The following is a 14,194-nucleotide window of genomic DNA, read 5'->3' on the forward strand; positions in this document are numbered from 1 at the left end:
CAAATAAACATTATTTTCATTGTATCTCTTGTTTTCAAGTTTTTATTTTCAAATTTTCTACCAAATAAACCCTGTGAAAATTCTCAAACAAAAGTTATAATTTGAAAAAATCTTGGTTAGTAGACCCCTCAAACTCAAACCCAACCGAAATACAATGTGGCAAAGAGACCAAAATGCTCTCCAATTTTTCACAAAGCACATAAAAAAAAAGAATTTTTTTTTTTAAAAAAAATAATCAGATAAGATTCGAAAAACAGAGAGGAGAGGCAAGAATTGGGAGATTTGGTATCAGCGTATCGGGTCCATCCAAATAAACCTACAAAACAGGCCATATTATGTTATTTCTGATAAGGCACAAACAAGAGCCGCGTCAGATGAATTCAGGATCTCGATAATTTGGGCCTTAATTCCGTCCCCACAATTCCCCTTATTCTCTCAACATCACTGTCTCAAATGTCTGCCCCTGCCTACCATTTTTGCCCCCCGCCTTCGAATCTTTTTTAATCATTCTTATTATTATGTTCTCAAACAAATTATTGTAACAAACATTACATTATGGGGTTAAAAATAATTCTGAAATGTCCAGTACTATGTTGCCTTGCCTGCCCCTCATTCACCCAAAAATAATTCAACACATTTTTCCTGCAGTGGACAGAATAATAGCCAAGTAAAAAGCGTATAATTATTGAAATGACATCCAACTAAAAATGTGGGGATCCATATGACAATTAATATATATTATTTCAATTAATTTCCCTATGAAGCCTCTATTTAATTAGCCCACACGTACACACTCTTCCACTTCATTTCTCCTACGGGTCATGGTCGTCACCGTCGGCCTCCCTTTGACGACGGCGGAGAAACCACGGCGGAGGAACCGGCGGAGGAAACGTTGTCTGCTGGTGCTTAAGCGTCTTAAGACTCGAGGCTATATCCTTAGACGATGTATATTCATGCTCCTGTGCTGGCACGACGACACCGTTTCGGATTAGTGATGAACGGTACTGATCCAACTCATCGGACGGCCACTGGCTACTCTAGAGAAAAGCTTTCTCTACTCTCTCTCTTGTACATGATCGAAAGAGACTTATGGAGGAGCCCTTTTATAGGGGTTAAATGAAAAGTAGCCTTAACTTTTAAAACAAATGGTTTTTGGACTCCAGCTAATGTTATCATCCTCTGAAATTTCCATCTCAATCTTTCTTTCTTCTTTCTTCTTTTTTTCTTCCTTCTTCTTTTTGCCGCTTTTGTTTCCTTTTTTTCCTTTTTTCTACTTTTTTTTTTCTTGTTTCGTTTTTTTTTTGTTTTTTGCGTCGTTATCCTCTTCTTCTTTCCTTTATTATTTTTTTATTGCATGATCATCGTCGTCTTCTTCTACCATTTTTTTCTGCGTTCTTCATTGTCGTTGTTGTCGTCTTCTTCTTCACTTTTCTCCTTCTTCTTTCTACAATTTTTTTTTAGCAAAAAATCGGAGGAAAAAAAAAAAGCTAGAGCGCGAGAAGCGACAGATAGAAACGAGAAACAAGAATAAGAATCTAAACAAAACAAAAAGTCAAAGAAAAAAGTTGCAATTATGTTTGAACAATAGGAAAGAGTGAAAAACAAGAGGAAGAAAAGAGAATTTGTTTGAGCATCAAAGTCTCGCGTGCGATTTGAAGGCAAAACGGTAATTTCATACGTGAAATGTCATTTTTGGGCCAAATTTCATTTAGATATCTAAAAAGAAATCATCCGTACAAACTTCTCTTTTTTTTTTTTTTTCTTTTTTTTTTTGAATGATTGGTCTTGAGTTGAGCCGGCAGTAGATTAAAATGGACTGGGGGATAAGTTTGTTATTTTTAACTGTGCCGTAAAATTTGTAACACCGTTTTCATGTAGGTAATACAAGGTGGCTACTGGTGGTGGTCTTCGATTTGAGTTTATTTCTTTTTCTTCTCTCTCTCTCTTTTAATTTTTCTTAAGAGAATTGTGTTTGTTTTAATTACCCATGTGATAAAAATGTGTGGTAAAAAATATTGCACGAATTATTTTTTTCAAACAAGTACTTAATATACGTTTTATTTCACTCCCAGCAAATATATATATATATATATAAAAAAAAAATCTAAAGACTGCAAAACCAACTGAAACGACTTAGGTCGATCAATTTATGAGCATTCCCAAAAATGCAAGTTTGATTATTAAAATAAAAAAGGAACACTTCATGTGCGAAAATGTTGTCGTAAGAGCTTTTTTTAGGAAGATATTATTATCAAAATTTAGAATAATTCAAATGACTTTTATTAGTAATAGGTTTCTACACATGTGTTTTGCACGTGGTTTTTTTCATTTAGAATTTAAATATATTTAATTAGAATTAAATGTAAGGTTGTATGCATTTTTATGAATAAAATTTTAAAAATAAATTAACTAAATATTTTATATTCTAAGCTTTTCATATTCTAACTTATCACAATTTTATAAATTTTATTTAATTGAAGAAAGTATTAGTCGATGTAGCTTCTAATTTTTAAATAAAATTATTTTATGAAAAAAATCTTTGCATTAGTGACTTATAAAATTATAGTGCATAATAAAATAAATTAATTCATTTATTCCAAATAAGATATTTTAAGAAAAATTGAATAATACTATCTTTCGTTAATGTGTTTCTAAAATTATATATATATTCATTATATATTTTTAAAAACTTAAAAAATGTGAGGGATTAATCATTATCATGGATGTAATAAAAACTAACAAAAAAAAAAAAAAAAAAAAGAAAGAAGAAGAAGAAGAAAAAAGGAAACAGGAAAGGATGAACATATAAATAACACAATAATCCTATAGCTAGCTAAATATTACCAAGCTTCATTATAGGGTTTTTGTTTTTGTTTTTTAAAAGAAAAAAAAACTTTTCTCCTCTAAGATAACAAACGGGTGCAAGAAAAAAAACATATAAACATTTTTTTCAATTATTGAGAGTTGATACGGTTGAATAAGAAATTTTGGACCAATCGCAAATTGTCATGCTATTTACTAAATTAATGACGAAATTCTAAATAATTGAATTTGAGATTAATTATAAGTTGACATGTGTCCCAAATTGAAGTTGAAGACATCGGCGAATTTTGATGATGCCACATGTTTCCTTCATGAACTTTGAACAAAATTAATTTGGTCCAATTTGTTATTACTATTTAGGCTAAACTCCAATTGAGCCCAAAAATAGGATTAATTTGACCAAAATGTCAAATAAGACTCAAATTCAATTAGCTGGACCAAGAGCCAGGTCTATGGACCAACCAAGCCCAGACCCATGAAACCCACCCTGAAAACTCTATAAATAGAGGAGTTCTTTCTTTTGTGAGGGTCAACAATTCTACACTCCAAAAAGCCTAGAGGGAATTCTCTACAATCAGAAGACTCCTTGATTCCTGAAGACTGAACCACTCGTCAAGCTCTGAAGGTACAAAGATTCTTCTAGGACTTCTAACTTTAAGAACACCATGCGCTCTACTTCCTCAAGTCAAGTGTACGCATTCAATCAAGAGAGAATAAGAAGATCAAGTACTAGAGATTGAACCATATCACATAAAATCAACATAAACATAAGTTCAACTTCACGAAATAAATCTCTCAGAAAATCTAGTGTGGACAAATTGACACGCCCAGTGTAATGACCTAGATTTGTACGCATACAGAAAATTAAATGTCAAATATTAAGCAGGACGAAATTTTGTTTAGAGAGGTGGTAAATGTAATACCCTAACCCTAATATAGAAAGCAGGAAAACAAATAAAAAATATAATTAAGAATGAAAAATATATAAATTTAATAGGAAAATCGGGTGAAAATTTAGAAGGGAAAAAATAGGAAATTTATTTCTTATCCAAAAATAATGAATAAGGGAGCAGAATCAAGGAGGATTAATTAGAAGTTGGACGCTAACTAATTCAGGAGACAACGGGCAGTAGATAATTTTTTGTTTGGGCACTGCTCATTGGAAGAATTGGAGGTGAATTAATTGCCCATATACTCTTAAAATTTGAAAGAGTTAAAAAGAGGAAGTGGAATCCACAAGCAGTGAAGGCAACCACGCGTGAAAACTAGTGAGATTGGAGAGACAGTGGGAGAGAGCGGGAGCAAAAGCGAGAGTGGGAGCGGGAGCGAGAGCGAGAGAGAGAGTAGGAGCAAGACCAGCGAGAGCGAGAGCGCGACCAGCGACAGCGACAACGAGAGCGAGAGCGAGAGTCGCGAGAGCCAAACCAGCAAGAAAGCTGGAGAGAGCAAGATTCTGAGAACAAAGAGAGCGAGATTTGGACAGAAGCGTGGATTATGCATTGAATTTGGCCACGATCTTATAGATTATACATAGAAAAACCCTAAAATTGAATACAAACAAAGAATGATGACGTAAGGGCAAACGTTAGCCAAGATTAGGTGTCTTATTGAGAGGAATCCTTAAACCCTAAGTAATTTTAAAGAAGTCACCTGTACGATGATTTTTCACACTGAGAAGAGCTCAAAACTACTATAAATAAGACCTTTTGCCTGAAGATTTAACCCATTCTCAAAAAAATCTCAGTAACAAAGAATCGTGTGAAAGAGTAAGTGTGAGTGAGGAAGTTTTGTGAGGTTAAAAGAGAAAAGCTCGGGTAAGGTGCTGCCCAAATTTCTGCCCAAATTTCCTTCTAGTTTAAAAAGAGAAAGCTCTACTGATCAAATCATACAGAATAATAAGAAATAACTAGATCACAGTAAGTAGTTTATCTCACCCTCTCTTTAAATGTTCTATGGTAGTGTACCTTTATTATGTTGCATGATTTTGTTAATTGTTATATTGCATTACATGTTTAGAACACGTTTCTCTACAAGGGACCCCATGCATTATGTTTGTTCACGATTACATTAAAATCAAGTTTTGATTAGGTGTAAGTTATGCTTCTAGTCTAATCTTACGTTTATGTTAATGGTTGATGCTGGATGCGACTCTGGCCCTACTGACTGCATGACCCGCTAATCATCAGATGGGTTAGTTTCCGCTTAAGTCCTCATCTTCCTATCAGGGCGGAGAAAATTATGCTTCCAGGGCTGGCAGGGCATGTATGGTTGCACCCCTCCAGGCCTAATCTTATGTTATGTTTATGCTAGGGACTAGCAGGGTATGTATGGTTGCACCCCTCTAGTCCAACATTACGTTTATGCTAATTGTTGATGTTGGATTCGACTCTGGCCCTACTGACTGCATGACCAGCTAATCATCAGATGAGTTAGTTTTCACTTAGGTCCTCATCTTTCTATCAGGGCGGAGAGATTTATGTTGGAAGCATAACCGACCACTACATGTTATTATACGTTTTCGCTCCCAACCATATGTTTTCATGACATGTTGCTTGTGATTGTGCATTTGGTTACTACCCTACGTGAGAACTACTTACTGGGTATATTATATACTCATCCCATATTTTTACAGACTTTGTAGGTAAGGACACAACATAGATGGCAGAATTGAACGTCGCTCAAATGGCCAACCATCAAACTCACTATTATAGGCAACATGCATTTTGTACCATCACGATAATGTTTTACTGATCCTGGTGTTTTGATAAATAAACTTTTTATATAGTTTTTCTATCTAATTAATAAAATTTAGATATGTATGTTCTTTAAAATTTTCACCAAAACTCATCTCATGATAGAAAAGTCTAAGTATGCATGTCGTAGTGGTCGGATCATAATGTGTAAGGATCCGGACGTTACACTCAGTGGAACATCTCTACCTCTCATCTCTCTCGTCATCCAAATCAAAAACTAAGATACGGATACGTCTAAGGATGCATCATTTTTTATATATATATTTCTAAAAAATGAGGGTACGGATACGTTGAAGATACATTTTTTTCTTTAAAAATTCTAGGATATAGATAAATTTAGCATACAAATTAATAACAATAGCACAAAATAGAATACAAACACTGAAATACAATACAAAAAAAGCAACATCTAAGATGTTGAAGTATAGTAGTTAATAAAATGAAAAAGAAAAGTGACTCATATTGCAAAAAAGAAGAAGAAGAAGATTAGAAAGAGGAGTATGAAGATAAACGAAGAACTTATTGTTGAAGATATCCAAATAGTTTATATTTTGGTAGACTTTGTGGGGATTCAAATGTGAAAATGGAGATTAGATGATTTTAATCTGGGGTTTGGTCTGTCATTTTTTTTCTTTTAGTTTTGGACTCGAGTAGTGAGCTTTTTAAATAAGTTGCCTAATTTTAGATTGGGAAAGATAGATGAGTTACTTGTCTTTTTTCTTAAGAAAAAAATACGCATAGAAATAGATACATCAAATCACGTGTCAGTTACGTAGCTGGAAAGTATCTGAAAGTATAGATACGTCAAATCGCATGTTAGATACGTATCTGGGAAGTATCTGAAAGTATCGGTATTCGATACGTGTTTGATACTGATTCTTTGCCTCACATGAAGTATCTGTGCTTCGTAGCTGTTAGGCTTCGGAAGGAGGCGCAAGTGGACCAAGAAACCTTAGAGAAGGAGCTGGTGCTTTGTGCTTCTTGGACTCCTTCTTGCTAGGCACCAGTACCAAAACCTCAACGGAAGACAATAGGACTGGTCGGAGTAGGAGAAAAACTTTCAGGAGTAGGTGGAGATTCCGTTGGAGTTGGTATGGGAGAAGAAGGAATCGACGTTGTAGGCTACAACAAACCCCAAAGTTACGTGAAGATGAAAAAGTGAGTGCAAACTTATTCAAATGCGTAAGGGTATTTTCGATCTTTTCTTTTCAATCCATTAGTGAAATTGGGCTGAGCTTATCGATTTTTGACATTTTTTAAAAATCCATGAACATGGGACACCGGCCTAATTTTTAAAAACATTTTTTAAATTTCTGCAATTGCCCCTTTTGAGATTGTATTCCAATTTGGTTTTAGGTTTAATCAAAACTTTGATCTTTCTACTTTTAGCTTTAGTTCATTTTGGTCCCTATATTTTAAAATGTTCATTTCAATCTTTATATTATTATTTTACTTTAATTCATTTAATCCTTGTACTTTGAACCTTGGTTAATTTGATCATGTACTTTTAATTTTGGTTGATTTTGGCCTCTGCACATACTTTTGACAATTTTCGTCACTTTATTTACATTTTTAGTTTCATTTTTGAAAGACTAAATTGATCCCTTTTTATAAGTTTAAAAACCAAAATGAATCATCCTTAAAAAGTATAAGGACCAAAATAAATCCTTTTGAAAATAGGACCAAAATGAATATTTTGAAGGTTTAAATCTTATTTTGGTTCTTGAACTTTGAATCTTATTTTATTTTGGTTTACAAACTTTAAAAAACGTCTATTTTAGTCCTTGCACTTTTAAAAAGTGCTTAATTTAGTTCTTGCTATTAAGATTTTATTTACTCTTAAACATAACAGTGAAATGACTTGTATTTTTAGATGACTAAACTGTCAAATAAGTTAGTCATGCTAAAAAAATTGAGGGTTTCAATTTTGAATGAGGTGATAAATCGATTTTCTGTAGGTGATCTCAAAAGTCCTTTTGTGTCTAAGATTTTCGTTGTTCACTATTTTGACACGTTGGTTATTGATATTTTACTTCACCTCATCTTATTCAATCTATGTTAGATGCAATTTTATCCTTAAATAGATTTTATTTTATCTTTAACATGTTAACATAATTCTAACCATAGGGACCAAAATAAATACTTTTTAAAAATTCAAGGACTAAAGTAGATATTTGTAAAAATTTAGGAGAAAAATAAATCAAAATTTAAAAGTTTATGGACTAAAAAAAATTTAAACCATATTTTAAAAATATAAGACCAAAACAAATTAAAGTACTTTAAAAGAGAAATAAGAGGATAAAGAACCAAAGTAAAAAAAAAAAAAAAAAAAAAAAAAAAGTAGTATTTAAGCCTTGATTTTAAAAAGATGAGTTCCACGACGCCTATTCATCGATTTTTTGCTATCTGTTCTGGTAGTTAATGCTTATGGCTACCTCTCCTCCAATTCCACACATGGCCTGCAAATCTCTCGCTTCACACACATTTTGTATCTCTCACGCTTTCTCTTCAATCTGCAATGCTTCCATGTTTTCCCCCACGAGGTTCCTAACGCCACCTACATTTCGTTCGATGACCTTCGCCTTTCGTTCTGTATCGGTCACCAGCAGCAGTTTCACTTGGGAAGACGCTGTCCACATTTCCTTGCCAGAAAGCTTTCAGGATGATCCCTCAGATCTTACAGGCTATTTCGAGAAGGTCAAGCTCTGCAATCGCGGATCAGTAGGTCTCTTTCTCCTTTTTCCTTATGTTTGAATGTTCTAAGTATGTATTTCGGCAGTAATTGTTTGCTTTAATTCGTTTTATTTCAAATTCAGCGCAGGAAAAGCTATAGATTGATTGAAATGCAGTTCCATATCTGTTTTGAATTGATTAAATTTTCTAACAGGATATGCAATCCGAATTTCTTCCGTTTGTCATCGATGACCTAATTCTTGGTTATGTGCACCACGGGTGAGGTTCCTACTGTTTTCTTTTTCCTACGCACATCGAAGATATCATCTCTTCTTGTAGTCCATGCTACTTGTTCGTACTGTTTGATCAAAGTAGGTTGTGTGTATTAGATTATATAATATTAAATTTACTTTCACCCATTAACTTAAACTTTTGGGTCCATTGGTGATTTAATACTGTATAACAGCACGTGGTACAGGAGGTCAAATGTTCAAACTCTTGTAATATTTACTCGAGACTGGGATCTATATAATATTCAATTTGTCTTCGTCTGGCTTAAGTTTTTGGGTTAATCGTTAATTTAATAGTGTGTTATGGATAAATTCAATGGATATGTAACTTATGCAGTTTCGGTAGACACCTGAAGAAGTATGCCAATGTGTTTACATTCCCCCGAGATGATTCTGTTGAATTTGGCGCTTGTTTAACATTGCATGAATCGCTAAAGACACCGGAAGATAGGACGCATGCAGTTGGAGATGTAGTCAAATGCTTGGGTGAAGAAGTTATTCCTGGTACAAGGAATGAGGTACTGCTTGTAATTCCAATGTAAAGCAAGGATTAAAATATTTCTCAGTGCCTGGCTGTTTGGATCGTAACTGTGACATTGTATATAAAATATAATCGCCTTCCTCAGTTTAATGCGCAAATAAGCTGTTCCGTTCTAGAATAGGTACTTTAGAACAAGATAATGCTTGTTGTGGCTAACAGCATACAACCATGAACTCTGTCAGCTGTACCCTGTGACTTCATCCTTTGGTGGGCCGGTTTTTTTCTCGCTTGAACGTGCAGCAGCTCCTTATTTTGGAATAAAGGTGTGAATTTTCCCCTTCTACAGCACTATGGGAACTTCTATTTTCTTGTTCTATTTTTCCGTAATAAACTCTCAAAGAATTAGGCAATATGTCATATGTTTATACAAGTTTGGTTGTTAGGTCTAGATAAAGTTGAAACCTACTAATATATGATCGTCCTTTTCAATATAAATACAAAATCTCAAGTAATTTTTGCAGTACTATTCAATTCTGCCTACATTGCTGGAAGTAACTATTCCACTAATTGATTTCTCTAACTAACTTCTACCTGCCTTCTCTTGGTGCTTCTCTTAGCACAGGTTTATGGAGTTCAGATGAATGGTTATGTTGAAAAGGATGGGAAGAAATTTTTGTGGATAGCAAAAAGAAGTCAAATGAAGCAAACATTTCCTGGAATGCTGGATGAATTAGTAGCTGGAGGGCTGGTGTGTAATTGACAATATTTAACTGTTGTTTAGTTTTCTTGCATGTCACATCTCATGTTAAAAAAAAAAAAAGCGGTTTCCTCCCATGGTTTTAATTATATAAATACTTTAACATTTTCTCAAACTTGTGGACTTGAATATTTGTAAAAGATCTAAAAAGTGAAAATCAATAGTAATTGACGAGAAAATGACATTACATAGGTTTGAAGTTTGAACACAAGATCTTCGATTTCGATACTATGTTGAATCATCTATCAACAAAAGAATTTATTAATAAGTTATGGTAAATTTAATTATATTAATAATTTGACAATTGCTTTCTCCTTCCATTTTTCAAACACAGGCTTGCAAAGTTTTCCGATTGACTGAGGATAAAATTTCTGTTTTCTTATTCCCTTTTGTTTCTTATGCATGTAATTATATGAAAGACGCTTTCTAGAATTGCATTCCTTTATGTGAAATTGAGCCTGTTTAAGTTTCAGTCGACTCGTATTTGCTCTGTTTTGTTAAATGTAGTTAAGGCAGGCTACACTGATGATTTTTAGTTGTATTTGACTTTCTGTTTGAATGATAAGGTTGGATAGTTAATTACAAAATTAGCTAGGTTCTGATACTGACACATTTATATTTCTGGCTGAGACGGGTGAATTTTTATAATTTCCTACGAGCAGTAGAGAATCTGCCCAAACAGGGTTTGAGAAATGCATAAGAAAAGTTGGATACTGATGAAATGGGGAAAAAACAGGGGAGATTAGAAGTTAGAAATGTGCACTTGAATGCTGAACATCATGATTATTATCGTACCTTTATAACCAGCCCCTGACGATATGTTAGTGACAGCCTCAGGGCATCCCCTGCGGAGAGAATCTGATGAAGGAATGTGAGGAGGAAGCAGGCATACCAAGATCAATATCAAATAAGTAAATTCATAACAAAAATAATTATAATGTCACATTATTAGTCTAACCTTGTATTACATGGCTATGGTAGACGTAAACCTGGTGACTTTATAAAGCTTTTTTTTTTCAGGGCCATGCCAGTTGGTGCCGTTTCATATTCAGACATCAAGGATTATAGTTACAAGAGAGATGTTCTATTTTGTTACGATCTAAAGCTTCCTGAAAATTTTATACCGAAGAATCAAGGTTAGTTAACATGATCAATTTTCATTTACATGATCATTCAAAATTTAGATGAGGTCTCTTACATTGAATTTAATCTAGACCGCTCCAAATACCTCTAAATACAAATCTTAGTTAGAAATTCGAAACCACTAAATTTTGCTGACTAAACTTATGGCAGATGGGGAGGTTGAAGGATTCAGGTTGTTGCCTGTGACAAATGTTGCAAATGTGATTCGGAGGACACAGTTATTCAAGCATAATTGTGCTCTTGTCATCATTGATTTCCTATTTCGACATGGGTATTATATACTATTTTGTCCATGGCTTTAAATTTGTTTCTCGACCATTACCTGCTTAAATTACGAGTTTTGTTGATCTTAGTGGTAAAAATTGAGAAAGGGTCGGAATTAGCCTCCTAAACTTTCTATCTTTCATAAATAACACCGTTTTAAATTTGTTGAAATAGTTTTTCTCGATCTATCTCATCTGAGATTGACCATCAGGATTTAGACGAAAAAAATTAACTTTTTCATCGTACCAAATGTTTTGGGCTTTTCCAGTTAAATCTCGAACAACCTCGAGATTCTATATATTTGGGCTTTCTTAATAAAATTTTGTGCAGGATTAACTCCGGGATTTTATATATTTCTTGAAATTTTACAATTTTTGTGCAAAATTTGATCTTTTCCAAAATTTAAAAACGACAGTGCAATTGCTTGAGATGAAAATTCATTTGCATAATTTGTAAATTCATTTGAAAATTTGGAAATCCAGATAATTGTGGAAATAGAAAATTAATTTTGAAAAATTACTCAAAATTTGATATTATGTTTGGTAAAGATAATTGAATTTGGAGAAATTTTGAAAAGATATAAGATTTGGTATAAGATTTGGAAAGATTATATAATATATTTGGAAAAATTAATAGAATCCTGGTGTTAATTTGAGACTTTGTCGAGTCTAAAATCCATGAGATGAAAAAATAATTTTTTTATGCAAATCTCGGTGGTCAATCTTGGTCAAGATGAAGTGAGAAAAATTATTTCAACAAATTTTCTAAATAGATGCTAGTTTTGAAAGTTTGAAATATTTTAAGAGCCATTTCTGAAAATTTTCCATAAAAAATCATGGATTTAAACGATTTGTAATAGGTACAAAATTTCTTAAATCAACAATAATTTCCAATGGAGTGTACATGAGTTGGGTTGGATTGGAGAGATTTTATGGACCAACCTAAAATTCGGGTTGGTCGGATTGACAAGCCGAATGACCCTAATAAGGTCTCCAACCTAATCCTTAAAATTTGGATTAGGTTGGGTTGTCGGGTTATTTATTCTTTTTCTTTTCTTTTTTATTACATTTTTTTATTAACTTACAATATTTAAATTTGTGTACAACACATACTGATAATTAAAATTTCATAAAACTGAAAGGTTAAATATCAAAATCCAAGATATTTATTACAAACTTCATACAAAAATCATAAAAATATATATAAATTATATATATATATATATATATATATTAGAAATTCGGGTTGGGTTGGGTCAACCCGAATTTTTAAAAGTAAACCAGAACCCAACCCAACTCGAAAAAAAACATAAAAAATTCAATCTAACTCAACAAAAAATTAAAACTAACCCAACCAACTCTTCTAATTTGGATTGATAGTCTGTGTTGTTCAGATTGTCGGGTCATTTGAACACTCCTATTGCTGAGGGCATTCTTAAGGGAGTGTATAGTTGCTTACAATTAATGTATTTTTCCTTTGAAAAATTATAGGTACATCATACCCGAAAGTTTAGGGTACTTGGAGCTCTTGCAAAGTTTGAAGAGTGGAACCTGCTTCTAAATAAAATCATCCGCCTTATTATAAATGTGAAAACTATGGTCATTCTCCAAGACGAGTATAGTTCAATTGACATTCGAGTGTATTAGAAACCACGAGTTTCATGGTTCGAATCTCCCTACTTCAATTGTTGTACTAAAAAAAACCTGTGGTCAGTCTTATTGAAAAATCGAGGATGGTTTATATTGTTTATTAGTTTGTCGGAATTTGCTCATTCAGGCTCTATCAATGTATTTGGGCATAGAATAAGGTTTTCATTTTTTTTAAAAAAAGTTATTTTTGTTATTCAACAATTACAAGGTAGAGATTGAACAATCGACATTAAAGAAGTATTTGATAGTTTTATCTATAAACTATGTTCGGATTAGTGGGATAAAGAATAAAATAGCATCATCTTTTTAGTATATCTCATCTGATTGAACTTGAAACAAGCATGGAGGCACCTGAGGGCCAAGTTTGATAGATCTTCTAAATGAAAATAACTTGATAAATAGAATGACGTCTTACCTTGTCACCTTTTCTTTGGTAGCACTACAAGTATGATCGTTGGCTATCTGATATAATAGTGGATGTATTTGATGGTTTAATTGTTTATTATTTTTCAACAGCTTTCTTGCTTATTAGATGTATTTATAAAGGCAAACAAACTGCGTTACTTTGGCTATGGAGAATAAAATAAGAAGACCTAAGTTTTTGGTACATCTATTGAATGAAAACCCACCTTTTAAGTCCTTAACAAAATTACACCTGAAATCCCGTTACAAATTGAAACAAATCAACTATAAACACACACTGACTTTTACATTATTCAACTTTCTTTTCTAACCTAAGATTTCATATATCAATTGTCAATTTTGCATCTACTTTTACATTATTCACATTCCTTTAAAAAGAAGAAATGATATTACATGAGCTAAAATACATGATCTTATGCTTTGATACTATATTAAAAATTTATGTGGATGAGTTATTCACGATAATTTGTATTTTAAAATTTTAAGAATACTTTGGTCAATAAATCAAACTTTTTCTTTTAAAACTAGGAACGAACCAAATTTGATCAGTGATATAGAAAGAAGAAAAATAATTGAAGGTGAAGGATTGATTTTTTTTTTTTTTTTATCAAGAATATATATATATATATATATATCTTTGCTTGTTGAGTATACTCACACTCACTATAATTTATGACTTGGGGCTTAGTTGGCTTTAACTTGGAAAAAAGTGTTTTTTAAAGGTTCATTTTCATTTAAACAATTTTGGATAAAAACGGTTTTTTTTTTTTTTTTTTAATAAAGAAAACACTTGTATTTGACAATGGTTTCTCAAAAGTGATTTTAATATATAAATTTGTTTGATTTATTATTAGATTCTTTTTATTAATGTCAAACTACTATAAATGACGACTACAAAAGCGAATAGTGGTCATCGGAGGTCGGCCAATAACAGTGAT

At 32.6% G+C, this 14,194-nt stretch overlaps 1 protein-coding gene across 2 annotated transcripts; it reads left to right on the forward strand.

Moving 5' to 3' along the window:
* The first annotated feature begins 7,945 nt into the window (after positions 1-7,945).
* On the forward strand, positions 7,946-12,955 carry LOC120070809 (nudix hydrolase 20, chloroplastic-like). Of its 2 annotated transcripts, none has more exons than XM_039022692.2 (9): positions 7,946-8,297; positions 8,464-8,528; positions 8,877-9,057; positions 9,263-9,343; positions 9,643-9,768; positions 10,609-10,688; positions 10,798-10,913; positions 11,071-11,191; positions 12,675-12,955. In XM_039022692.2, exons 1-9 carry the CDS (start codon positions 7,998-8,000, stop codon positions 12,742-12,744), a joined length of 1,140 nt encoding a protein of 379 aa, XP_038878620.1. In that variant the 5' UTR covers positions 7,946-7,997; the 3' UTR covers positions 12,745-12,955. The 2 variants fall into 2 exon arrangements, with proteins under 2 accessions (XP_038878620.1, XP_090166967.1); XM_090310841.1 differs by having other exon boundaries at positions 7,953-8,301.
* The last annotated feature ends 1,239 nt before the right edge of the window (positions 12,956-14,194 follow it).

This window comes from Benincasa hispida, chromosome 2, assembly GCF_027475165.1.
Source record: "Benincasa hispida cultivar pf3 chromosome 2, pf3_genome.v1.1, whole genome shotgun sequence".
NCBI classification, from domain to species: Eukaryota; Viridiplantae; Streptophyta; class Magnoliopsida; order Cucurbitales; family Cucurbitaceae; genus Benincasa; species Benincasa hispida.

Coding starts and splice junctions, on each gene's coding strand:
- LOC120070809 (XM_039022692.2), top strand. CDS start 7,998: ATGCTTATGGCTACCTCTCCTCCAATTCCACACATGGCCTGCAAATCT. Junction 8,529..8,876: donor CTTGGTTATGTGCACCACGG/GTGAGGTTCCTA, acceptor TAACTTATGCAG/TTTCGGTAGACACCTGAAGA. Junction 9,058..9,262: donor TTCCTGGTACAAGGAATGAG/GTACTGCTTGTA, acceptor GAACTCTGTCAG/CTGTACCCTGTGACTTCATC.